The sequence below is a fragment of the Durotheca rogersii genome (assembly GCF_024521655.1).
Source record: "Durotheca rogersii strain YMJ 92031201 chromosome Unknown GGS23scaffold_5, whole genome shotgun sequence".
NCBI lineage: Eukaryota > Fungi > Ascomycota > Sordariomycetes > Xylariales > Xylariaceae > Durotheca > Durotheca rogersii.
Window position 1 is genome coordinate 2019255 of NW_026251236.1, and position 26135 is coordinate 2045389.

Below are 26135 nucleotides of genomic sequence, written 5' to 3' on the forward strand. Positions count from 1 at the left end.
CACGTATTTGCGTGCAAATTATCCCCCTTGCTTACCCCTTCGGTGGGTCTTCTAGAACGGTGAGATACCGCACGGGAATATTACCAGACCCGTCCGTACCACAGATGCGGGCGGACGGGATAGAAGAAGGCGAAGAAAGTCGGGAAGCAGAGGAGAAGAAGTAAATAAAATTGGGCACCGCGGGTCTTGCCCCCCCCTCCCCTTTCTCCTCTCCTAGGGATGGCGGGTATGACATGGGCGGAGGAGGAGAGGGGCGGCAAGCAGGAGGCGAGAGGCCCCAAAAAGCGGTCAAGGTCAAGGTCAACAATAACAATAACAATAACAATAACAACAATAGCAGCAGCAGCCACAGTAGTAAACTTGATATACCTACCTGCCTACCCGCCTACACGCGGACATAGCTCGAGGGCGAAAACCGCGTATACATGCGCCCAGGTTAGGGAACCGCGTAAACATTCCTGGCTAGCTAGCCAGCTGCCTGCCTGCCTGCCTACCTAGGTAGATAGATAGATAGCGCGGTGACTGACCGAAGGACCGATTGGTTGACCGACGGACGGGCCGGCCGAGCTGGTGGATTGGGGGGGGGGGGGGCATGGCTGGGCGTGTGCATATGTGCGCGTATGGATGTAAAATGCCGATGGGCTTATACGGGGCGAGAAAGGGGGGCGAAGAGGTGAGGGGCGGCGAAAAGGGGGGCGACTTTTCACACACACATACACACACACCCATACCGCACTTACACACGCACACATATACGAGCGCACGCAACAATTCGGCTATAGTCTTGGCAGTCCGGCGAGACAGTGCACATATGCGTATGTATGTATGAGGTATGCGCCTGAGACGGCGAGGACACGAGAGACATGCGATCCGATCCACACACGCACACACACACACACCAGATAGGTGCGCGTGTCTACCTAACTTAACGTATACACATACCTACCTACCTACCTCCCTACCTGCCCACCACCGACACTCCCCCCCGGCTCCGCCGGTACCGCCGCCCTGCGCTCCAGCCCGACCCGACGCGAGCTCTGGTCCTCGCGCCCGATCGGCGGCCGCCCTACCGCACCGCACCTCGCCGGGCCCTCCCTGTCTCGGCCCCCCTCCGCGTCTGCCGCCCCGCACCATACCGCAGCGCGCGCTCTCAGGCCCGTCCCCTACAGCCGCCAACCCGTAAAGTGTGGTTGTGGTAAGTGCGCTACGCATGCGCGCCCATGGGTGCGATGGGGTCGCCCGGGGGGGAGGGGGGGGCCTAACCCGGAGCCGTGGCTTTGGTTCTGCCTGGCCTTCCTTCGTCTCCCCCCCCCCCCCCCCCCCCGGTAGGTAGGTAGGTAGGTAGGTAGGTATAGGAGAAGCTGTCCGGCCCTGCTCTGCATGTGCGTCTGGACGTAATACCTATCTCTCTCCCTTGGGTACACATGCCTGAGGTGCCTTGGCGGCCCTGGTACTGGGCTACGGGGACGGGGGGGGGGGGGGGGGGGGGAGAAGAGGTTGCGAATTGACGTCGGGTGTTTATGAGGCAGGTGTTGTAGTATGTAGACACGGGAAGGGAGGGCAGCGATGAGGAGGCGACGAGGGAGCGATTCCTTCGCGCTGGTCCTAGGTTTTCTTTCCTGTCGGTTCCCAGGAGGTAGAAACTGGCACAGGGCCCTAGTGCGCCCTCCCCTGCCCCCTCTCTTACGATTGCGGTTTAGGATGGGGAGTCGAGGGCAGGCAGAAGCGCATGTGCGGGTTGGGCGACGGAGAGGGGAGCGCAGGTAGGGAGAGGAGGAGCAAGGATGAGGAGGGAGGAGGGAGGAAAGGAAGGAACATGGATGGTGGGTTGGAGCACCCGGTCCTTAGCCGGCCGGTATATGGCGTTGTCTTGGGGATCGGCTGTGTGTGTGTGTGTGTGTGCAGGTAGGTTGGGCGGTTGGGTGGAGAGACAGATGGGAATGCTGCGGCGGTCGTGAAGCGGAGGGGAACGCATGGTATCACACGCTGCTACCGTGCGGGAGGACTGCCCTATCGTGGCTACTACTGCTGCGATGTGTTGCTGCCCCTACTACGGTTGCTGCTGTTGGGACCGTATCGCCGCGCCCCCCGCCGCTCCGTGCCGCGCCGCGGCGCAGCACGTAGGAGCCCCGGCGGGGCGTTGTCGGGCTTCTGGGCTCTTGGTCGGTTCGATCGGTCGATTTTCTCTCCCTCGCTTTCGATCCTCCTGATGCAACCTCGCCGGCTTACACCAGGCTGGCCTGACCTCTGAGCACAATACATGCGCCCGTCCTCAGAGGGTCTGTAGCAGCGGTAACGGCTGCTTCGCACGCCTACTTGCTGGCCTGAGTCTCGCGTAAGGCACGGAGGCACATGCGCGTGGCTAATCTGGGTGTTCGTCTACCCAATGTTTCTTCCTGTCTGTGTGTGCGCACACGCTCCACGGCTCACAAGTTGGGCCTGGCGACGGGCGCCGCTTTGACGCCCTCTCGTTCACATATGCGCACGCTCCTACAATATAGGTCGGCGATGATACATAGCTGAGGTGCCGATGCCTGTGTTAGGCCTCCCGCGGCAAGGGGTTCGACGCCCTCCGGGGCCAGCGGGTGGGACCCCCGTCCCATCGGCCGCCACCCCGAGGCAAGGAAGAGGAGAGGGGATGGACTATGTGATGTATGGATGTACATTATTGCCCGAGCGTGTAACCCGATCTTAGATAGGATAGACACTGGGAGGGGGGGGGGGGGGGCTGTGAGAGTACCCGAGCACCTCTCGTATAGACGCATGCATACACATGCTTTGTATGTTATACCTACCGAGCAGCTTCTGGGGGTAGAGGTGGCAGGCAGTTGGGTTTCGTATATCGGGTCGGCTGCTGTATACCTACATACATAGAAATAATGCATGTGTGCGTCGTCAAGAAGAGGACGGCCCACAAGGAGATAGCTGTACGGAGACACACAACTGCGGAAAAGGGGCGTTACGTGCCTGAAATCGCTCGTCCGTGGAGGCTTCTGTCGCCTCCCCTTCTCTATTCCGGAAAGTTTCTAGAACGAGGCTGGGATCGTCGGGAGGCGGTCCTCTGAGATATCGATCGGCACCGCGGACGTCCTGGAGCGGTTGTCACTTCTTCATTACGACATCAGACCTCGCGTACGTGTATAGTATGTTACATGCCACGGAGTGTGCACCGTGGGTATGTGTGTGAGAGGATGTATGTATGTGCATAGGTAGGTACCTACGCATTCGAGATCTGGTGTGGATGGCTGGTTCACTTGGTGAGTGTGGGCTTACACCGCGAATTTGAAACCCGGCTCTCCTTCGATGCCAATACCTGCGAACAGACTTACACGCACGCCTCACGGCTGGACCTATCCCCATAGAATTGTTCTCTTCTATGGGGATTCGACGAGGTAGGTACATATGCGCACACAGACAACACGTACATACGTGTATGCAGGTATATACCGACTAGTTGCGGGATAATGGAGCTGGCGGGACGGGTCCGTGGCGGATGCTGTGGGGTGAGTTGTTCTCGTCCACCACGTTCGCGCTGACCGATTCCTCTTATGAGGGTCCTCGACTTTGTCCTGGGCTCACGACCAGAGGATCGGCCCGTGGCGTAGCTAAATGTCACAAAAACCCTCTAACTGGACTATGTATACTCTCACGTATACTCGCTCACGTATGTGCGTGTGTGCATGGCGGCAGGCAATAGACGGGGCTTGGTAATGCACGGGGTATCACGTATCCAGTTAATAGTCGTTGGGCTCTCATCGCGTTTTTGGGTGTGGTGATATGCACCTGGTGCGGGATTTGCCGCTTTGGTTGAGGATAGGATGGCTTCTCGCCATGGGTTGCTCGCCATCCGCAGACGGGACAGCCTGTCTATGTCTCTCGGCCATACTCTATCTCGCAGCTTGCATCTAGACCCTACGAGCACCGCATCGGCTCAGCCTGTATGTAGTCATACGGTCGGCATAAGATTGATTATCGGTGCACGATTCCAACCTGCCAAATGCGGGTGCCACACAAGACGACGAGACTGCTGCCGTGAGTTTCTCGTCCGAGACCACGAAACCGCGACGGGCCGATTCCGTAGATGGCTTTACACGCCAATCTGTTAGATTTATTCTTCTTTCATGCCATCACTTGCAGTTTCATACTGGTCGCGATTACATTGTATACACATACCGGGGCAAGGGGAAGAGAAAAAAAAATTTTTTTTTTTTTCTTTCTTCAAAATGACTAGAGCCGAGATGCTGTTTGTGGCAGCGACTGCGCTCCATCGGCGTGTAGTTGACGTCTGGATGGTTGCGGTGCTGATGTGTGCATGATCCTTATGCAGGGAGTCCAAGTCCTCACGGAATTGCCACTATATCGGTGAGAGGACACTGCTGCTGGCCTCATCCACCGCTGGACGAAGACGGCGTATGTGCATACGTGCAGTGAGCGAAGACTACAAGGGATTCAAGCGAGAAGATGGAGAGAGCCGAGTACGAAGAGAGAAATAGTAAGGCAATTAAATCCGCAGTGCGGCGCAGTCTTCGTTGCAGCGGTTGACGACACGTACATACTGCAGGCTTTACTTTTCCCGGCATCTCGACGTTGCAACGAGCTGAGCGCTACGCTACCATCACTGTCGTCTATACATATCCTGAGACTTCACACGGCCATCGAAGGGAGTCTTGCTGATCTTGCTGACTTAGGCGAACTCGAATAGCCCAGCGTGTCCGAGGCATAAAGAAGTACATCTTGCACGAGCCTCCTCCGCTCGAACGCGCGGCTCTGCTAGTCATAAGCAATGCATATACCTAGCTGCAGCCACGAACAGGCGGATCCGTCGGGGAGATCCAGAGTTGGGATTGGTAGGCGTCGCTTCGTCCTATTTATTTCCAAGCAACTAGGCACGCGAAAGCCATGGGTTATTAGATACCTACCTATATCTAACTTGTCTATATAGGATACCTACGTAATGCGCGTATACATGCGTACAGATATAGGTATAACAGCATCTATATCCGTCCTTTATGAGTAGGAATGGACGGGTATCAACCACCCACCCACGCTTTACCTGCGCACTTACGTATGGTGAGACGATTCCCGATTTCGGGGACCGAAGCAAAACCCGGTCCCCTGTAGATTTCGGTCAGTTGATCATATATTATACACGGACGCATCGATCTTAGACTAACATCGTATGCCGCCTGTACACGCACGGAGGTGCTAAGAGGTGTGATGTTGAGGCAATATGACACCTGTGTAGGTACATCATACGGACATAGACCTACCTACTTGATAGTACATGCACACATACTACATACATACATACATCCCACACGGTAAAAAGGGGAAGACGGGTGGGAGACAGAAATAAAGAAAAATAACCAAAAACCCCCCTCACAAATTTGCGGACAAGATCGTCGTCATCTAACCTTCTCCGTGTCATCCGGATTGGGTGGTGGGGTTCCCCCTTTTTCTTTCTTCATCAGAAGTGCGGGGACCCGAAATGGTCTGAACAGTTCGCAATGTTGGCCTCTACCCCTGATCCTTGCCGGGATCGTCGCATAGTATCCAAGATGTCGGTTATCTCCCCATGTCTCGAAGAGGTAGGAGTGTATGAGTACGAGTATTGGCGGATGACTAATTTTCCCGTCGCCTGTTCTCTTCTTCTCCCCATTCTTTCTCTTCCGGTATAGGGAGTTGGTTTACCCTGGGGAGTTTCGCTGGTTTTTTTTCTTCTGTTGTTGTGTGTAGTATGCAACTCCTTCCTGTGTGCGTGCATATATGTAGGTATATCACCACCTGATCCGATTGACGCTGCTGAGGTACCGCGAATATCGCAATACACACCTACATATCTCATCCTAACGTGGTAGATGACTTACCTGTCTGCTGGCCGTGCATGTATTGGTACCATGGGTGGTGAAGGTGTGTGTGTGTGTGTGTGTGCACATATAAGAAGAGCCGGGAATTCAGGGCGTGCTTATGAGTTCGAGATGGTACGGCCTTCTAGAACCACGGAAGAATATGTGTATCAGCGTATGTCTAATACCTGTCTGTATGCGCATACCCTACGGACATACATGCTAAGTAATGCGTGTGTGGATGCTTCTCGCCAAGCTTCTGCAGTCGATAGACTTCCGCGCGGTTGGCTTATCCACTTGAGCAACTCTCCCTGCCTTGGATCGTGGTGCATTCTGGCGTGGGTTCATGGGTGGGTTTTATCACAGCACCATCCATAACACAACACCCGCGTTGCAATGCATGCACGCACATCCTGAGATGTGTAGAGAGAGAGAGGGAGAGGGAGAGGGAGAGACAGGGACAGGGAGACATATATACACACAAATATACGCAAATACTACTACATAACGTACACCACGCGCACACTCTGTCATGTGAACATATATGCACGTACGTAGGTACACATTATACAGGTACAACACAGCTGTCTCGGGCACCTGATGCGATGGAATGTATACACCGGGTATGCGTACCTGGTATATAGTGTGCACATCCTTTGACAGTATTAGGTTAGGTGCTGGAAAAGGGATGCCACGGAACCTGATCCGCCCACCTTTTGCCAGCCTAGCAGCGTATCTGCGCGACACATGGGCATCCAAACTAGTTGCGTCAAGCTGATTGACGGACCGTCCAATAGCGACCGGATTCCCCTGCGCTGGCATGCTGGCCCGCTGTCAAGACGAGGTCAAAGCGTACAGACTGTCGCGAACGCAGAAATATGGCTTGCCTGGAAAGGGTGATTCCGTCGGCGAAGACAACGCGAAAATCCGGCCCTCTTCGAGTTCGGATGGCGACACCGATGCTCGCCCTCTCTCACCTCTCACCTCTTACTCCTCCCACCACGGCCGCCCATTCTTTGTCCATGTATAGGCATGAGACGTAATAGGGGCTACTAGGAGAGGGGAGGGGGGGGGGAGGGACTTGGAGAGGGAATGGGTTTTCTTGTTCTCGTTAGTGCCGTGGCCGCGTCTCATGCGGCCGCCATCGTGGTCGGCCTCAACCTACATTAGATGGTCCACGGCATTGTGATAGGAGGAAAGTAGCGGTGGATGACTTCCCCCTTTTGCTTCGCCGGGAACTTTGGCGTGCCCGTCGAGACTATTGGCGGTTTACGTCAATATGTCCTATATATATATTCATTCACACGTTAGTCCGGGAAGACAGCCTCCACATTCGTTCTCGTATAACAGATTATCATCCGAACGGAGGAGTGGTGGCCGCAGAATTTCCGGGGAGGAGAGGAACCAGCTAAGCGCGACATTGGCAAGCCGGCCGGTAGAGGCTCCCGAGATGACTGGGATACCACGAGCTGTGACGAGGAAAGCGACGCTAAGAGGAGAAGCAACCGCAACAGTAACGATAAGAGACGGGCTCAGGTGTTCTCATTGTCCTCTCCGAGCACCTCCTACCTTAGGCACCTAAGGCAATGGCAATGTATCTACGACGATACGCACAGTAGTCTGCCCATCCGTCCGCCGTCCCTTCGGCCTATGTACGTACGCGGAATAGTCAACCCATCGCGCCCCTCTCTGGAACGACAAACTGTCGTCGTCGACGAATTGCCGCACATCTGGTTTATCTTTAATAGTGCCTGTCGCCGGCCTGCCCAGTACGCTAAGCTGGGTAACTATGACTTATTCGGTTGACCTGGGGGAAACAAGGCTGCGTACCCTGTCTGGGCTGTCTACCAATCGAGCCTGTCGCCGGGACCTTGTGCCCTGTCCCAGCGGTCCCTCCTCGATTCTGAAACTGTCTAGTCCTCTGCTAAATTCCAACACGCGAGATGCGATTGGGGTTTCTTGGGCGCCGTCACCGTTACCGCGACGCGGATAGTGAGCACTAATAAGCGAAGCCTCGGCTGAGGTGATCGAGTTGAGTGAGTATATACCATCGTGTAAGACGAGCACGCGCATTCATACTACACGTGCACACATGCATACATGCGTTCGGAAATCCAGGGAAACGCGGATGTGGCTTTGCGAACTGCTCAACCGTTACACACAAACGGTCCATAGCATGGCCATAGGCTTTTACATGCGACGTGCAGATGTGTGTCCGTACATACGTACGCAGGTAGGGATGTAGGGAGGGATGTAGGGGTGAAGGCATGTAGCCATTTACACCTGATACATACCTCTACAGACCTACAGAGGCCCCCCCTCCCCTCCCTATCCCCCCCGTTCAGCTCACGGGACCCGGCCCGGAGATAACGTCTCTCTCTCTATCTGCCTTGTCTACCTATATATCAGGTTGTGTCTGTCGGTAGGTACTTTCCTCCTGGACCGAGGTCCCATCTCCCCTGGCCTACGTCCCCGGCCTACGTCGCACTTGGGCAGGAGACCGCAGAGGCCGTCCGGAATTATCCATAGTAGCACTCAATATACCCTCATACGGCGAGAGCAGCGCACCCCGGTCGCGTCAGGCCGGCTGGTATCGGGAGACATGCCCATCTTATGCCGGGGCATATGCCTGACGATTTGGGGTTGGGGGTGTATCAGACGCCCAGGAATGCAACTTGCAAATTGTCTCGAGTTATTTGTCGACATTTCCCAGGTACTGGCTGTCTTGGGTGCCTACCCGCGCATGCAGCTACCTGTCCAAGAGGCAACGAATGGACGGATCACCACCGTAGTAATCACCATATCGCACATATCTACCACGTATATATCTTGCAGATCTGAGCAGGTTGATTGCTTGAGTAGTATATCTGCACGTACATATAGCCATATAGGTAAATATAGGTCCCAAAGCAGGCCTGTCGGGTATGCATACATGGATCGGTACCTGAAGTAGGTGAGAGAGGATACAGTGACAATTGGTAGCATCTCTCCCCCCTCCCTCCCCCAACGAACTCCCAGCACAGCCAGCACAACCTAGACGCTGTACATACCTACATACGATATATCACATAAGTGCCCGCGGCATGGCTTATTCGGATGACACGCATTGCCTAAGAATAACCATAATCGTTACCTATCTGGGTTGCCAAATGCCCTCTTGCATAGTTGTATGGTCGATAGGAGGTGTCTGAGGTTATGGGGGGGAGGGGTTATTTGCATGCCTGTATCGCCAGGTCGTCTGTCTTCTCTGCCGTAACCCTGTCCTGGGGTACCTTCTCTAGATGCTGTACATCCTGCAGTCAGTAGGTTAGGTACCTCGTAGTGGACCTGGGCGTATATACAGCTGGAGAGGGACCTGTAGAGGTACCTGCTATACCGCGGGTGCCGGGGCGAGGAGATGGATGTACATGCCTGACTTGTACGCAGGAGGTGTGAGTATACTATACGTAGGAGGTACTGTCCATCCATTACACACATTTATATGTACATACAGGTAACGTGCATATGCATGTATGTACATGGGTGCGGGTGGGTGTGCAGGTACCTCCCATCCGTAGGTACCTCTGTACAAGCCTCCTTTCCCGCATGCGCCTTGTCCAGGTGGTGCGGGTTGCTGCTGTCCCCTAGCGCCGTCTTGTCCGCTCTTAGTAGGCTCAGTGACGGCGCTGCTCCATCATTCATTACTCGTTCGTTCGTCCTGCTCGCCCTCCCTCCTGACCAACGCCCTTTAACTTGCCACCCCATCCGTCGACCCGGTTGGCCCTGTCTCTCCTCTGTATATCTCGTCACCAATGGCCAATTGAGGACCACGATCTGAGGAGAGGGAAAAAAAAAAGAGGAAGCCCAGGAGAAGATCCTCAAGTACCGCCGGCAAGGCCCGTCTCTCCCCCTCTCTCTCTTTTTATTTCTCATTCTCCTGTCTTGGGCTTCGCCTCTTATTACTTCCGTGAGACGGCGTCTTCTGCCTTGCTCGCCTGTCTTGGCCCTATTACCGCCTTTCAAATATGCCGCTTTAATATTTAATGAACGAAGCCGATTCTCCTTCTGATCTGCCGCCAGCTCTGCGCCGTCCGACAGGCTCAGCAGCAGCAGACTCCCACCATATCCCCCAGTCCACGCCGTAGCGACGACGACACTTTCCGTCCTCGAATATGGAGGGTACCCTGCTCGTCCCCCCGGATCGGGGTACTATCATCGGGAGAGCTGCTTGGAAGGTAGGCCTCTCTACTGTCGGACGCGGAACCCTGTCTCGCACGTTCTTCGTTTGCTAACAGGTGGATTCTTCTATAGCCACGCTACCTCGTCGTCGGTCCGCAGAGAGATGCCTCGCAATCGAACCTCAGCTTCTCCCAAGTCCTGTCCGCTGCCCGTATCAAAGACCCTATCAACCGCCCGAAGCCGCAGCCGAGGGTGCTATCGGACGCCGTCTACCTCTCGATATACAAGGCGAAGGTAGGAGGTTCTTGCAACATGCCGGCTACACCGTGTTCGAAATGCTTATCGCGCTCTAGGATGATTGGGAGCTGGTCCAGCAGCACTCGATCACGTCCGTAACCGAATGCCAGGTCCAGACGGTCTCCCACCGGAAGCAAGGACCGGCGGTCCCGACCCTCGCCGTCCAGGTCTTGCCAGATCCTGCCACCGACAAGCTACGAAAACGCCGATCTAGTCGGACGGCCGGCTTGACCACGACCAAGGAATCGGGTCCGACGACGTTATGGTTTCGTCTCGGTGATGACCGCACGTACACGTTAGAGGACTGGGCCCGATGCATAAAGCTGCTGATACATCCCGAAGGACAACTTGACCTCAACAGCAGACAACCCATGAGTCCCATTAGCCCGGTCTCTCCAACATTTATAAACCCTTTCGCTCCCTCTCCATCTCGAGATGCGAACGACTCTTTTGCTGGCGCGTCGAGTGGCAGTTCGGCCAAGACGAGAGCGAAGATGCCGGGGCGGCCTCCGAGTCACGCGCATGCACCGAGCCGAGACGGCAACGCCACCTTCACCACTGGAACCCCCAGTATACGCTCCCAGCGGAGCGACATGTCGTCTTCGCACGCTAGTTCGATGGTCCCTCTATCCACCGGACATGCGACGCAGCAACACGCCGCCGTTCGGTCCTCGGACCTTCCGTCCCCTGCGACCACGATTGCTGAGTATCAGGACCAATTTATCGAAGGGTGGACGTCAGCACAGGGTCGCGCATCAACTCTGAGCTCGCCGATAAGGCTGAGGGAGAGCACCAGCTCTGCCCAAGGTCAGTATCTGCCGAGTATCAGCTCGAACTCGCCCCCCGCACCCCGAGAAACGATTCTGGACAGGGCCTTCCAACTGCGATGCATCCCCGGCTCGGACCGTGAAGTGCCCGGAGAAGAAAAGCTCAGCTCTCTAGCCAGGTTTGAGGCGCTGATGCGAGAAGTCGAAGAGCGCCAGAAGGACCTTGACAAGGACAAGATGAAGACGATTAGTAAGGAGCCGCTGAAAAGCACATGGGAAGAAGAAAGCGATGAAGAGGACCAGGTTGACGAAGATGATGACAGCGATGCAGACGAATTCGAGCACGACATAGGCACCGATGAGATCGCACCCTCTACGCAGAGGGCGCTTCAGTTCATCGCTAATCGTCACAGTTCCACGAAGCTGCAGTGGTCGCAGGGTAACAGCAACGAACCACTCCCCAACTATCAAGACAGGGGTGCATCCATTCTCCGACCACATACCGCCAATTCGAGATCGAGGCCCACCGCCCAGCGGACCAGCAGCCAGCCGTATATTCCTTCGGGGTCGCTCGAGATGCCCCCTCCACCTCCCCCTTCCTCCCGAGTCATTGAGGAGGCGACCCCGCGGCGGAACCACGAGAAGCGCCACTCTACGTCGGATGTTAAACGTCTTAGCTTCAACGAGTTTACCAAGCGGCTGAGTGGCACTAGCAGCCTCTTGCTCGTTCAGACGAATGCGAGCAACGGCGGTGGCCGGGGGAGCGGCGATGTCGATGGGACCTCTCTGCAGGCGACGCCACCGCGAGGCGGGCCTTTCTCACCGAACGAGCGAGATGAGCGCTGTCGATGGCGGGGGAGTGTTGGCGTGTTCGGCACCGACCAAAGTGGTTTCCTATAAAACACCAATCTCTTTTTCGTTACGTATTTGATTCCCGAGGTCCGCTCCGTCGGCGACAGGACCCGGCCGGCGAGGTACGGCCTCATCCTTGTATTTTGATACCACCTTTCGCATGTTACGACCCGTCACGACGATCCCTCACGTGCCCGCTCAGCAGCACGACGCTATGATCTCCAGACGTACGGAACACGACAGCCCTATGCATATCGGCGCGCTCAGTGATTTGGAGGGGGTTTGAATTACGCGGCGAAGTTTGAAGACATTTATTCTTGGACGAGGATCTGGTCACGATTCTAGGCTGTGAAGGCGAATCTACTGATATCCATCGATGTTTTTATTAGCAAGTAAAAGGACAAAGAGAGGGAGAGAGCATTTGTTTTTTTTTTTTCCCCAGAACCGCGATACCCTTGGACATACGAATATAAATCTTTCGTGCATATGTCCGAGCCTGGAATGTTGTCCCTCCCCACCGCATCGTTTCGTGATGTCCCGCCTCGTCTATTCTCACATCCCCTTACTAATTGTCAGCATAGGGAGAGGCTGCGCATACACAAATTCCCTAGAATCACTGTCGCTTGCCTGACCTCCCGGGCAGGCGAAAACTGATGGGTAGATCCCTGGTTGTCTAATTCGCAATATCTTCTTTATCGATGACATAGCATTGCGAACATGCATACCCACGTCGGCTTCCAGCCATCGTCCCCCTTTGCCGTCTCCCTCGCTCCCGGTCTTGACGCAAACGTGGGGTGGAAATATAGGGGATGACGATGTGACCCTTCGGGCCGGTCATGTTCAGATTTTTTACCCGGCCGATAGCGCCATGCCTATAATTGCCCCCGTTCTCCCGTTGCGTCTAGGATCTAGGGCCGGCAGCCGTACCTATCTATACGTAGCTACGACGGATAGGGGTAGTATACAGCAAGCCGTCCGGCTGGTGATTAACCGGGTTGAGTATGTACGCCTATCCCGGAAACTGGGCGGCTTGGGGGGGGGGATACTGGCTCACTCCTATACCGACCCCTCCCCGGTCACATTATTACCACTACTATTATTATTATCATTATGACGAATATTGCCGTGGCCCAGGGTCTCCGTACCAGCGGCGGCCATGCGGAGGTGAAATACGGCTGCCCGTATGAGGCTGTGGTCTACTACGGCCGCTCCAGCGAATCATGTTACCTACCTGTCGCGTACGCTCAAGGCGATATTACCTGGCGGCCGACGGAGATACCGCTTGGCTCCCGTATTGGCCGGGTGGGACGCCTCAGGCAACTTGGAGGCCGGTGAGAGACCTCACATCTGACGCCTTGCAAGCCACGTACCTCCCTACCCTAGGCCAAGTATGGGAACGCTTACAGAACATGAAGATAGAGTTCCTCTCCCGCTCCGCCTCTCTCTCTCTCTCTCTCCTCGTCCAGTCTCGTCTTCTCGGAGATATCATCGCGGCTTTGCTGATTGGGCAGTCCCTTGCCTAAATTTAGCCTAGATAGCTCCTCTCACATACCCTGTAATATTAGTAGGCAGGTATGCATGAGGCATGATCTTATGCGGCGTGCCGCCGTGGATGACATATGCTTACGGGCAGGCGGCCACGCCTTGAACGGCGGCCCTAGGGCTGTGCCATGTGGGAAAGGGGAGCTGATGGTTGGCCGGGCTAATTACCTACCTAGGTACCTTAGGTACTTAAGGCAGGTTAGGTAGTACCTTTGGGCTTGGGCAGGTTAATTACCCTAGGTTAGGTACCTGCCTAGGTATGTACCTCCTAACTTATAGGTACCTACACCTATGCTAACCCGTCCGGGATCAATAACCCAAGTACCTACCTCTGCCCTAGGAGGGTACCTGGATAGCATCCGGCAGCGTCGAAAGCAGACGCGATGCGCCGCCCAGAGTGAATCCAGATCCGAGGTAGGGTTCCCAAGCAGGGGGACTCCTTCGGGCTGTGCTTACCTGCCTGTATATTTTATATTTGCCCAGCTTCTTCTGCTGCCCTTGTCAGCACCCAAGTACCATCGCCCATGTGCTCCACGGGGGAATAGGTGTTGAGATACTTCACCTCAACTCCTCTTCTCGTCTACCTTGTACATCCTGTCCCCTCGTCCCCTGTTGCTAGCCTCGCCCTCTCCTCACTCCTCTTCTCCCGCGCAAACACCCGGATCCTGCCAACATCGTCATCGCTTGCCGCCGTGCTCGATCCCGGATAGCCGATCAACTCTCTTACATCTCCCTCAGTCTCGCCCTCAAGCTCCGTCCTGTCGCCGGGCCCTTTGGCTCAGCTCCAGGTCCCAACATATAACAGGGTGCCCGTCGAGCTGCAGCCCGGATGATGCCGGGCCTCCGAGCGCGGCGTTCCGGCCTGGCACTACATCCCGCCTTCTACATCGCGTAAGACCCTCCCTGCGACGTAGTAGCGAACTGACCGCCGAGCGTGTGGGTTGCTAAGCCGCTGCCGTGAGGTAGGAGCTGGATCTTCTTCTCGAACATCACCATCCTCTTCAATAAATGGCTGATCGACGACGCCGGCTTCCGTGAGCACTCCCCTATACACTCTGCGTTGCAGCAGGCTTCTACACGGGCTGCCTCGCTGACCATCCCTTCTCAGGCTACCGCAAGTCCTATCCGCGAACTCGATGTGTCGCACGCGCCTCTCTCTAACCTCGATCAATAGCTGTGATACTGACATGGTGGCACATGACCTTCGCCACTATGGCGACCCAGGTGCTGGCCCGGACCACGAGCCTCCTAGATGGCCGCCATAAGGTCAAGATGACCTCGAGGTTATATGTGCGGGTTATTGTTCCCATCGGCCTCCTGTACTGCGGCAGCCTGGTCTCCAGCACTCTGGTCTATCTCTACCTGAGTGTACCCTTCATACAGATGTTGAAGGTTAGTCGGTGACGGTGCTCTTCCCGCTTCGTTGATATTTCGAAATAACCATACTAAATATGCCGTGCAACCCACGTATAGGCTGCGGCACCGGTAGTTACCCTCCTAGTCGGCTGGCTCTGGGGCGTTGAACACCCGACTTTGGCGACGTTCGGTAAAGTCTTGCTGATCGTCGTGGGCGTCGTGATGGCGAGTGCAGGCGAAATCCACTTCTCCTGGCCGGGCTTCTTCTACCAGGTCGCTGGCATCCTGTTTGAATCACTCCGCGTTATCATGATACAGACCCTGGTGTCGGGGGAGGGGCTCAATATGGACCCTCTTGTCAGTCTCTATTACTACGCCCCAGTTTGCGCCGTCGCCAATTCCGTTCTCGCTCTCGTCTCCGGGTGGGACTCGTTTGAATGGTCGCATGTTGTCGAGGTTGGGTTCGGGGTGCTGTTGCTGAACGCTCTTGTGGCATTCCTGCTAAACGTCTCGAGCGTTCTTCTGGTAGGTCACTGGGGATTCATTTCTACGGACGGACGCTGATTGGGTACTAGATTGGTAAGACGTCTGGTCTTGTCCTCGTGCTGACGGGGATTTTTAAAAACATCCTCCTTGTCGTTGTCGCAGTCGTGATATGGGGAACACCGGTAACCCCCCTCCAGATGCTCGGCTACGGTATCGCGCTCTTTGGCCTGCTCCTCTACCAGTCAGGCTGGCAGGACATAAACCAATCTTTGCGAGCCGGTATCACATGGGCAGGGGGGTTCTCTCGATTTAAGCTACTCGCGCAGAAACCCCTGCTTGTTGTGGCATCATTGCTCATAGCGTTATTGCTAGTCTATGTGTGGTCTATGAGGGAGCAACTACACGCGAGCTCACCGCACGCCACGGGGCCTGTTCGCGAAGCAGACCATCTCTCTGACAGTTGGTTGACGTGGCTACACGCGAATGGTCAACTTCGCAGTGGACGGGAGGCCGGGGCTGGTAGATGAGGGCCCGGGTAGCTGTGAAGACTTCAACGCTCCCTTGGTTGCGCTGTCATATTTCTGCGCCCTGCACGAGAGAAGATGATCTGGTATACCTACTGATGTTGTAGCCCCATAACGCCAGTTCGTGAGTTGAATGAACGCTTTCGTTTCCGCAGGTGTACGTACGTCCTCGTACGGGTGCACGTCACAGCTTCGCCTTCACGGCGGCCGCTCTCGCCTCCTCGGCCCTCTTCCTCTTGCGCTGGAAGCCCTCTATCTTATTAACCACCATTCCGGTCCAAATCTCGAGCCAGCTGTCGTCGAAGGGCGGCAGGACACGGCCCGTAGTCCCCGCGGCCGGCTCGCCGGCGATCCCACGCAGGAACTCGAAGAACTCCTTGTAATTGGGCGCGATCGAGTAATAGTCCTTGCCGCCGCCGCGCTCAGCGACGCGCTTCCGCTCCCACTCGAGCTGCTCCGGGATCGACGGTAGCGCTTTCGCCCGTCCCGCGAGGTGCCGTGCCACCGCGACGGCCTGCCACTCGTACACGCGGAAAGTGAACCCGCCCCCGAGCTACAGAGAATCGAGCAAAATTGGGCGATGGGTTAGCGAATGGTGATGGGCAGGGTTGATGGGGTAAGAAAGTAAAGAAACGCACCATTCCGACGAAGGTCAGGGTGGGATCCTCGATATCCCAGGTGTGCTGGTAGACACCGGGCAGGCGGCGGTAAGCGTTGCGAATGCGGTTCTGGACGTGGGGTAGGTAGGGCAGGCTGAAGGTGTAGCCGGTGCCGAAGACGATGTGATCAACGCCGTCAAGGGAGGAGCCGTCGGCGAAGTGAACGCGGCCCGTCTCCGGGTCAAGTTTCGAGATCTGCTTCTTCACCACGATGTCCGGGTGCAGGAACGGCTCCCACCCGAACGCCGGGATCGGATCCCCGCGCAGCGACGCATACACGGGCGACTCGGCGAATCCTATGATCTCGTGCACGACCTCGTGCGCCGAGATCGAGCCCCCAACGACGACGACGCGCTGCTCGAGCAGATTAGCGAAACTCTGGCGCCGGAGAGACCGACGAGATCGTGCAAGCTCCACTCACCTTCCCCTTGAACTTCGACGCCGTGCGGAAGTGCTTGCTGTGCAGGATCCGGCCGGGGAACTTTTGGTCGTACTCGACGAGCCCCGGAACGCTGGGGAACCAGGGGATGTTGTAATGGCCGCTGGCGACGACGACGGCGTCGAACGTCTCGCGCCACCAGAGGTTGCGGCCCTGCGACTCCTTGCGCAGCGTTAGGACCCATTCGCCGGCAACCTTCTCGGCGCGTTCGACGGTGGTCCCGAGCTCGACGAGCTTGTCGTGGCCGCCGCGCGCGAAGATGCCCTCGACCCACTCGCGGATGACGGCGTGGTGGCGGAAGGGGGCGCCGGGGCCGTGGTCGGCGAGCGTCCGGGCCGAGAGCCTGTCGGGGAAGGGCTCTTGGGTGTAGCTCATGAGCGCAGGCGTAATGTTGCTGTGCAAGTGCTCATGTAGGGGAGTGTCGGAGAACCGGTGCTGGTGCCCGTTGATCTCCTCGGACGCCGGAGTGACGGCCGGGAGCACGGGTGGTACCGGCACGGTAACGTCGGCGTCGCCCGAGACCAGGTCGCCAAGGGACGGGATCGCCGCGGGTAGGTGTGGTGTGTAGATCCAGGTGCCGCCAACGCCGGGCCGCCGCTCGAACACGCGGATGGTGTCGAAGGCCTGCTCCTTGACTAGTGCGTCCGTGGCGATGGCGCCTGACGGACCCGCGCCAATGACGGCCACACGCCGGGCCTTTGCCGTCATAGCGATGTCTTCTGCTGACGCCTCGATTGCCTAGGGATAGGATGCGCACACGGACGCGAGCACAGATACACACGCACACACGCCACGAAGCACTCTTGGCGTCGCGGGGAGCTATTAAGTTTATCCTCGCAACACGGCTTGGGCTGGAAAGTAAGAACAGGGGCGGTCGAGCTTGGTCAACCAACAGCGACTTTCAGGTAGTCGTTGGAGCTTTTAAGGATCTCTCTCCTCCCCCCTCCGCTCTCGAGGAGAAGGGGGAATAAGGTGTCCGTACACCGTTAAGACTGCTGCATTGCGTGACACATGCCGCGATTGCGTCTGCGTTGGACCTGATCACGCCAAAGAGGTGGTCGTGCCAGAGGGTGCAGCGGTAGGGATCATTGATAAGGCGCGGTGGAGAAACTCCCGCTGCCACCGATGCCTCCTCAGTTACTCCTCTTTTCTGCCCTGGGTATCCTCGTAGGTATCTTATCCTGCCCGCAGCCGGAACTGAAAATGCTTATGTCCACGCATGTATGCACCTTGAAGAGGACGAGAAAACATGCCACGGGGTGTTGTGGTCTTTATCTAGGCGGAAGCGGCGTAATGCCGCGAGACCTTTTCTATCTAGAGGCGCTGGGACTAACGAGAGACGAGACGATGGCTCACCAACAACCTTCGACTTGGCATTTCCTCGAGGAACGTTATTTAATAGGTATGTTCTATTCGGCAGGGCCACACCGAGAGCGGGACCCCCCCGGCAACGAGCCCGCGGCTTCGTGAACGAGGGCGGCGACGGGATAGGACGGCAATGGCGCCATTCTTCACTATCTGCACGCAAGCGGGCAAGTGGATGTGCGAACTCGCCGGCTTCTCGACTATCCCTCGCATCGGCAGAGCTTCCGACCATGCGTTCTACGCAAGGGGCGAGAGGTAGCGGAGCGTGCGTTTAAGAATGGCGACCCGTCCCTATCATGCCGTGCCAATGCCATTAGACGAAGAATGGGACCAGGCCTCTCTCTCTGCATGTGCGCCCCTGTCTTACATAGGTATTACTTCCCCGCCTGCTGTGCTCTCCCACACTGACCCGAGTGGAATATTTCCGGACCCGGCACACCTGTACTCCTCCTTGCATGAGGATCACTGTGGGAGCCGTCCAGCGATTCCCTACCTAAATAATTAATACCGGGCCCCTGCGCGCATACCTACCAACCAAGTTCACTCCATAAATAAGCAAGTCCGCTATGCCGTCCGCCGTCGAGCCCTCTCCGTCCGCCTCCGGGCCGCGCCCGCTGCCGGTCTACTTCATCGGCCACGCCGGGGTGGGCCTGCTGTTTGACGAGTCGCCGCGGAACCACGTCGTCCAGGACAACCTGCGCGCCATCGGCGAGGAGATCCGCGCCATCACGCCGCGCCCCAAGGCCATTCTCACCTTCAGCGGGCACTTTGAGGCCAGCGAAATCCACGGACCGGGCGTCATAGAAGGTGATAGATGCCCACCTCCCTTAGCCCCGGGGAGGAGATGGTCCCGAACTAACCTGACTTACGACTCGGTAGTCAACGTGAAAAAGGGGACGCACATCCAGGTGAGTTCTAGGAGGCGCGCTCTCCCATCCGCGCACCTCGTGAACCCGCTAACCTCTTGCGCGCGTCGCGCAGCACGACTTCGTCAACGACTTCCACGACTCGCGGCCGTCGGTGTACGAGTACGAGTGGCCGCACACGGACGCGCCCGAGCTTGCTGTCGAGGTGTGGCGGCACCTCGGCCGCGCCGGCATCAAGGCGAAGCGCGTCGAGCGCGGCGTCGACCACGGCGTCTGGGTCCCCTTCAAGCTCATGTTCCCCGCCGAGGGAGAAGACGCGGCACCTCTCGACGTGCCCATCGTCCAGGTATCGACATTCCACGGCTACGACCTCGCCGCGCAGATCCGCCTCGGTGAGGCCGTCGCGGCGTTGCGGTAAGCTATGCCTTTTCTTGGGGGGGGGGGTTTCTTTTCTTCGTCTCGTTCCCCTTTTCACCTTTCTCTCCACATGAAACGACTCCCTGTGCGTCCTGCTAAACACCCCGACGCTGAGGGGCAACACAGCAACGAGGGCTACCTCATCGTGGCCTCGGGCATGGCGGTGCACTCGTTCGAGGCGATCGCGTCGATCCGGGACGCGGCGACCGACGCGGAGCGCGAGCGCGTGCGGGACCTCGTCCTGGCCGAGTCGCGCGCCTTCGACGCGGCGCTGCGCGCGGCGCTGGCGGCCAAGGGCGCCCGCGCGCGCGAGCAGGCCCTGCTGCGGCTCGCCGCCGACGGCCCCGCCCTCCGCCGCTGCCACCCCACCGTCGAGCACTTCACGCCGCTGCTCGTCGCCGCCGGCGCCGCCACCGACGCCGACGAGGCCGTACCCCTCGGCGTCAACGTAGTCGAGCCCGGAATGTCGTACTTGAATGTGCGGTTCGCGTAGGGGTAGAGATGGGGGGATGGATAGGGCAGGGTGGTATACGTATATTTAAGGAGAGAGTGGGGAGGGGGGAAGGGGAGTGGTAATGATGGTTTCTAGATCGCTATGATGCTTGTACCTATCTAGTTAGGGGAGTTTCTTCGTGAGTGTAGGCGAGTAGCAAGAAGGTATGTGCGCGGTCCTATGAGGCATATGCCTATGTTTCCTATACACGGAGCCTGAGCGTAAATGGCCCTTGGTCTTGTCTGGTGGTGCGAGCTTTTGAGGTTGGGATTTTGTATATATATCAAATTACGGGGCGACAGAACTTAGTGCTGCGCTCAAAAACACCGAGAAAGCGAAGCCGCGCGAGTTCCGTCTAATTCGTATCTGCCCTTCGTCTCCCCTCCTCCCCGAGAAATCCTGCGTAAATACAACCACCGCCTGCTCCACGGCTCCTATTTCCTCTCTGCCTACCGCCTGCGACCCATCGTCTCCGCGCCCCCCTCCCAGCAGGAAGACCGCCAGCCGGCGGGGTGCCCTACCAGTAGTACCGGTGCTTGCGGCCGTGGCGGTCGGTGTACAGGGCGTCGCGTTCGAGGGCGGCGGGGTCGTCGGCGGCGCGCACGGCGGCGGCGAAGCGCCGGTTGAACCACTTGAACAGCGCCGTCTGGACGATCAGCGTGGCGAGCCAGACGGAGCCCAGCGCGAGGCAGGCGCTCCAGGCGCGGCGGTACAGGGGCGCGTCGGACTGGCGGGGGTTAGAGGGGAATTAAGGGGTGGGGGAGGGGGGAGGGCTTACCCCGCGGAATACCTGGTTGCCGTACGTGCCGCCCAGGTTGGAGCAGCCGACTAGGAGGGTCAGAGAGATGCGGCGGTGCGGGCGCGGGCGGAGGAGGGACTTACTGTAGACGGCGTAGGCGATGGCGCGCTTCTGCGGCGTCTGCGAGTTGAGCGAGAGCCAGGTCACGTTGAGCGGCTGCCAGCTCCTGGGGAGGGGGGTCAGCGCGGGACCGATCCTGGTAAAGGGAAGGGAGGCTGTGGGGGGGGCTGTCTTACGGCGCGGAGACGGTGACGACGTAGGCGGCGTAGAAGGACCACGAGGCGTGGGTGGTGACGGGGAGATGCTGGGCGGGGTCAGCTAGGCTACCCGGAGGCCATGGGAGCAGCACGAAGGAAGAAGGGGGGGGATGGGGTGCGTACGTAGAGGGCGATGAGCCCGACCATGGTCCAGGCGGCGACGAAGCCGATGGTGTAGCCGAAGCGCTTGTACCGGTCGACGAGCGAGGACAGGCCGAGGCCGAGGAAGGAGGCGATGATGGGCGCGGGCGCGTTGAGCAGGTTCGCGCGGATGCTCGTGAACCCGAGCGACTGGATGATGGTCGCGCCCCACGTCGACAGGCCGCCGACGGACTGCAGCCCGCTGAGGCAGATGATGAGGTACGGCCACGTCGTCCAGCTGAAGAGCACGTCGGTTCTGGGCAGGCAGCGCGCGTTAGTTCCGCGGGACACTTCCCCCGCTTCCGCGCAGCTTCAGACGGCCGCGGGACGGGCTGGTTCTGCCTTACATGTCTTTGAACTTGATGCTCATGGTCGAGGACTGGCCCTTCTTCGGGTCCGCGCGGATGATCCGCGCCACGTACACGTCCGCCTCGCGCTCCGAGAGCCACCCGCTCCACGGGACGAGCCCGCCGAGGAGGCGCCCCGTGTGGTGCGGGGACTCCGGGACCAGCGTGAAGGCCAGGATGCCGGTAGCTAGAACCGGAGAAGCCGCCGTCAGCGGCCGCAGCAGCAGAGTATGCGTAGGGTCAGCCGTGCTTACCTATCGTCGAAACGCCGCAGATGAGGAAGATCCTGCGGCAGGCCCCGAATGTCGTCAGCAGCAGATCTAGCAAGCCGAGAGGGGACGAGTCCCCCTAAAAGCGGATTCGTAGAAAAGAAAAAAAAAAAACTAACCACTGCCAGCCGAAGAGCCCCCCGGCGCCCTCGATGCGCAGGGCGCCGGCGGAGATGAGCGAGCCGAAGGCGGCGGAGATGGACGGGCCGAAGAAGAAGATGGTGGTGCGGCTCGCGAGCTCGTCCTGGGTGTACCAGCGCGAGAGGACGTAGAGGCTGCCGGGGATGAAGCCGCTCTCGCCGAGGCCGAGGAAGAGGCGCGCGGCGTACCAGCCGCTGGCGTTGCGGACGAACATCTGCAGCACCTCGATCACGCCCCAGACCACGACCTGCAGCGGGATCCAGTAGTGCGGGCCGATGCGGTGCAGGACGATCTGTACAGGGGGGGGGCAGGAGGAAGACGTTAGACGTCGAGGTTCAAGCTCTCTCGCGCAGGCAGCGCGCGCGCGCGTGCTGGGGGTGGAATGGTTTCCTTACGTTGGACGGGATCTCGAGCAGCACGATGCCGAACCACAGCAGCGAGACGCCCGTGTTCGCCTGGTCCCGCGTCATGCCCGTGTCCCGGAGGAAGGTCGACGTGAGGACGCCCGACACGTTCGTGCGGTCGATGGCCATCCACGTGAACATGAGCTGTTGCAATGTTAGCCGCGGCTTATTCCCGCTCGATACGGCCACCGTCGCAGCCATCCTGCTAAGGCGTGGTCGAGGGAGACCCCGGGTGTGGATCACATACGGCAAATATGGGGAGGAACAGGTAGTCGGCCTTGCGCACGACGCGCCTCTCCTCCTCCTTCGTCCAGCTGATCAGGACCTGTTGGCCGTCCTTCACGATGTGCTGGTGGAAGTATTGGCCGTCGTCTTCCGAGGGGTCGCCGGACAGGGTCGACGTCCCGACCTCCGCTTCCTTGCTATTTGCGTTTTCCGTGTCGTTCTTTCCGCTGCCGGATCGGACAGTAGCCAACGGTGCTGCCGCGTCCGGCGAAACCGCCGTGGAGGCGGCGACCGCCAGCGATTCTGTGATCTGGGATGCCATGTTTCGAGATTCCAGACGGCGGCTTGTCCAACGCGCTCGTCCCAACGTGTCGACTAGCTACTCGGACATATAAATAGGAGGAGTACTTGGTCGGCGTGGTGGGCCGCGTCTACCTTATATATCTACCTTAACTCGTGCCTAGTAAGTCGTACCAGGTCCGCCATTTACGGGATCGCTCGGTTCGACAGCAGAGTGTCCCTGGTCCCACGCCGGGAGGCCAGGTCCGACGCAATGGGACTGGTGTATGATACCGCACTTAGTGTGCGTACCAATCATCTCCCCGGCTGGTTCGGGGCTCGACCTAGGGGGAGTGAATAATAGATGCTCCCGAGGTCGCACTCACCAACAGGAGCTACCGTGTTTTGGTGTAGAGGCTGCTCTCCTATTCGGAAGGCTGGCCGATTCTACCATTCTAGCTTCTATGTTGCGATAGAAGATAGCGATAACGTTACGGCTTGTGGTCTCGGCAGCGATAATGCGAAAAGGGCGAACGTTGATTGCGACGCGAGCCGCTCTGGCTCGATGGGTGGTGATGTCGTCTTCGGGCCTGGGGATATCGTGATCGGGGTGGGGTCGGTGCGTTGAGCTGAATGACCAGGGGGGGGGGAGGACCTTTACTGCGAACTCCCTCAAATAGAACCGCTGCTATTGGCGCTATGATGCCCCGATGTTGAGCTCGAATACAACGCGAGATGGCCCAATCTCGTAGAACTCGGGATCTGGGGACCGATAGCTCCTGGCGAATACACGCCCGTCCGGCCTAGCGCGACAGGGGCTTACCTGTCCGCCATCACACTGTCAGCAGATGCAAGGCATTACGGGATCGATCAGCACGAAAACCACGTGGAATGGCACTTGAGCTATGCTAGTCTCGCGTCTCCGCCAGAGAGGATCGTCACCGGGTTCGGACATGGTTCCGGCCCTTCTACGATTCGCCGCCTCATTTTGTACATATGATACATCAGCATCGATAACACGTCTAGCGGCGGCGATGGATACCGCGAATCCTCCGGCTGTACTTCCATAAGGACCTGTACTTCGGCTTCGCCCTCTTCGCTTCCCAGCCCCTCAGCTTCTTCTCTCCCTTGAGGGAGTAGACTCTCTTGAACTTGAATTCGATATTCGCGCCAGGCACGCCGGCCCTCTCCATGACGGCAGCCGTGTTCTCGTCCCAGACGGTTCTGAAGATGTTGAAGCCGACGGGGGTGAGACCGAACTTGTCCCGGTAGCTCTTCAAACTAAACCCGTCCCGGCCCGAGTACAGTTCGCGGAGTTGGGCAATATCCAGGACCTGCCCGGGCTTCTGTTCCAGCACGAATACGGACAGTCTATGGTACGGCGCGCCCTTGTGCGAAAAAGCCGGCAGCCACCGCACGGCTAGTTGAGTGTCCTTATTGGCCTTGCCGAGCGGCAACGAAGGCTGGTTAGGGGAGATGGGCACATTCGCCGAGAGATAGTGGCATCGCCTTTCGAACATGTCCGTCTCGGGGTTGGGCACGTCCGAGTCCATGACAACTACCGAGACGAGACGCTCGCCGGCGTTGAAGACCTGGACTTTCAAGCGAGGCGGCACTTCCGTGACGGCCGAATTCAGAATCTCGCCGGGCTCGACTTTGAGTCGCCGGAAAAATAGCTGAACTTCCACGACGGGCTCGAACTTTGGTAGTACGTCTGGGACAATATGGAGCTGCTCGATACGCTGTTTAATCATGAGGTACGATAGTCCGCGCCGCCATTTGCGCTCAGCGTAGTATCGATAAATTGGCTTGTCCATATCCCCTGCATAGCTGTTAAATCGGGGTTCAATTTTTCAATAACAAACGGCAAATGAAAAAAAGAAAAACAAATAAGCAAAATAGAGAAATAAGAGGAGAAACCCCCTAGAAAAGGACTTGAAGGAAAAAAAGAAAAAAAAACATACAACACCGGGGATTCGCTGGTCGTCACCGACCCAACTACTAATCCGGCGGTATCTGGCTTATCTATGGGAGAGCGGACGGGATCCCGAGTTTTCCAGATCCTATGGTCGTATGTGCTAGACAGCTTTGCTATTCTGGCTTATAACCCAGACCTTGACACAAACCCACTCCCATATAAATCATGAGCAGCCCATTTCCGACTGGATCCGCTCGCTCATCAACCGCCCCCGCACGAGGACCTAGTCGTACACGAGGCGATGCGCAACTTGTAGGAACACCAGTTGTCGATCTCTTCGACTGATATCATGGCCCAAGAACAAAAACCAAAAAAAAAGGAAATAGAAAAGGGTCGCGTGAATCAAGGCAGTCAAACATGAACCGCACTCACCCATGCCATCCTCGAATCTCCGCTTCACGAGCGGGTCGTTGACGTCGGCGAGGATCTTGAGCTCCTCGAGGTACTTGCGCATGCTCTCGAGGCGCCGGGTCTTCTTGGCCTCGCCGCCGGGGAGCTGGTCGGCGGGGGTGTCCTCGAGGCGCTTGATCTTGGCCAGCTCGTCGGCGATGGCCTGGAGCTTCTGGCGGCGGTCCTCCTGCAGCACCCGGCGCGCCTCCTGGAAGCACTGGTACGGCAGCTGCTCGAACGGCACGTTGTCCGACGTGCGCAGCGCCGCGCGCCGCCGCCGCGACCCGATCGGCGGCGTGCCCAGCCGCGCCAGCTTCCCCTCCGCCCAGTGCGCCGTCGTCGTCTCCCGGTCCATCAGCCGGTCCTGCATGCGGAGCTTGCCCGTCTCGCCCGCCGCCGACGCCGCCTCGAGCTGCTCTATCGAGCTCTTCGGCGGCGCCGGCGGCGCGGGCTTGCTGTCGCCGGTGGTGGCAGTGGTGGTGGTGGTGGTGGTGGTATCGGTAGGCCCCTCCTCTCGTCGCGGTGCCGTCCTCGAGAAGGGCCGCGATATGCGCGAGGCGCCGTTCTGCAGTAGAAAGTGCTCGGGTCGGAGCGAGCGCACGACAGGTCTTGCGACCCTCCGGCAGCTCGACATGACTACGCTGCGTCGAGCGTGATGAGGCCGCCCTGCGAAAGAGGAAGAGCGAAATTGTGTATGGCTTCGCTATCGAATATTGAATTGAACGGAATTGCAACTTTTTGAAGCTCCCGTTCCGATCCACTAAAATTTTGGTAGAGAGCGATTGCGTAGTGCCATGTACCTAGATAGGTACCTACCTAACGCTGTACGCGGAATGTG

The 26135-nt window shown here is 57.9% G+C and overlaps 7 protein-coding genes across 7 annotated transcripts; 3 read left to right on the top strand and 4 right to left on the bottom strand.

Moving 5' to 3' along the window:
• Positions 1 to 9997: 9997 nt before the first annotated feature.
• GGS23DRAFT_595005 (uncharacterized protein) lies at positions 9998 to 11968 on the top strand (the record flags this gene model as incomplete). Its single annotated transcript, XM_051518242.1, has 3 exons — positions 9998 to 10060; positions 10137 to 10298; positions 10358 to 11968. 3 exons carry the CDS (start codon positions 9998 to 10000, stop codon positions 11966 to 11968), a joined length of 1836 nt encoding a protein of 611 aa, XP_051374194.1.
• Positions 11969 to 14153: 2185 nt separating this feature from the next.
• GGS23DRAFT_429326 (TPT-domain-containing protein) lies at positions 14154 to 16041 on the top strand. Its single transcript, XM_051513839.1, has 5 exons — positions 14154 to 14353; positions 14429 to 14496; positions 14637 to 14854; positions 14936 to 15343; positions 15394 to 16041. Exons 1-5 carry the CDS (start codon positions 14292 to 14294, stop codon positions 15829 to 15831), a joined length of 1194 nt encoding a protein of 397 aa, XP_051374195.1. The 5' UTR covers positions 14154 to 14291; the 3' UTR covers positions 15832 to 16041.
• On the bottom strand, positions 15970 to 17891 carry GGS23DRAFT_429321 (FAD/NAD(P)-binding domain-containing protein). Its single transcript, XM_051513838.1, has 3 exons — positions 16909 to 17891; positions 16467 to 16841; positions 15970 to 16381 (listed from the first exon to the last, which is right to left on the bottom strand). Exons 1-3 carry the CDS (start codon positions 17632 to 17634, stop codon positions 16013 to 16015), a joined length of 1470 nt encoding a protein of 489 aa, XP_051374196.1. The 5' UTR covers positions 17635 to 17891; the 3' UTR covers positions 15970 to 16012.
• On the bottom strand, positions 17731 to 18671 carry GGS23DRAFT_429353 (uncharacterized protein). The gene is made up of 2 exons (XM_051513840.1): positions 18148 to 18671; positions 17731 to 18093 (listed from the first exon to the last, which is right to left on the bottom strand). The coding sequence occupies exons 1-2, from the start codon at positions 18521 to 18523 to the stop codon at positions 17828 to 17830; spliced, it is 642 nt and encodes a 213-aa protein (XP_051374197.1). The 5' UTR covers positions 18524 to 18671; the 3' UTR covers positions 17731 to 17827.
• A 186-nt stretch (positions 18672 to 18857) lies between these two features.
• On the top strand, positions 18858 to 20801 carry GGS23DRAFT_618547 (Extradiol ring-cleavage dioxygenase, class III enzyme, subunit B; the record flags this gene model as incomplete). Its single annotated transcript, XM_051520948.1, has 4 exons — positions 18858 to 19098; positions 19171 to 19199; positions 19273 to 19571; positions 19701 to 20801. 4 exons carry the CDS (start codon positions 18858 to 18860, stop codon positions 20065 to 20067), a joined length of 936 nt encoding a protein of 311 aa, XP_051374198.1. The 3' UTR covers positions 20068 to 20801.
• GGS23DRAFT_429387 (MFS general substrate transporter) lies at positions 20368 to 23141 on the bottom strand. Its single transcript, XM_051513841.1, has 10 exons — positions 22673 to 23141; positions 22417 to 22569; positions 22000 to 22313; positions 21866 to 21897; positions 21612 to 21798; positions 21247 to 21520; positions 21103 to 21170; positions 20950 to 21032; positions 20846 to 20895; positions 20368 to 20794 (listed from the first exon to the last, which is right to left on the bottom strand). The coding sequence occupies exons 1-10, from the start codon at positions 22970 to 22972 to the stop codon at positions 20585 to 20587; spliced, it is 1671 nt and encodes a 556-aa protein (XP_051374199.1). The 5' UTR covers positions 22973 to 23141; the 3' UTR covers positions 20368 to 20584.
• A 470-nt stretch (positions 23142 to 23611) lies between these two features.
• On the bottom strand, positions 23612 to 25794 carry GGS23DRAFT_559468 (phosphatidylethanolamine-binding protein). The gene is made up of 2 exons (XM_051515818.1): positions 25280 to 25794; positions 23612 to 24751 (listed from the first exon to the last, which is right to left on the bottom strand). The coding sequence occupies exons 1-2, from the start codon at positions 25665 to 25667 to the stop codon at positions 23952 to 23954; spliced, it is 1188 nt and encodes a 395-aa protein (XP_051374200.1). The 5' UTR covers positions 25668 to 25794; the 3' UTR covers positions 23612 to 23951.
• Between the last annotated feature and the right edge of the window lie 341 nt (positions 25795 to 26135).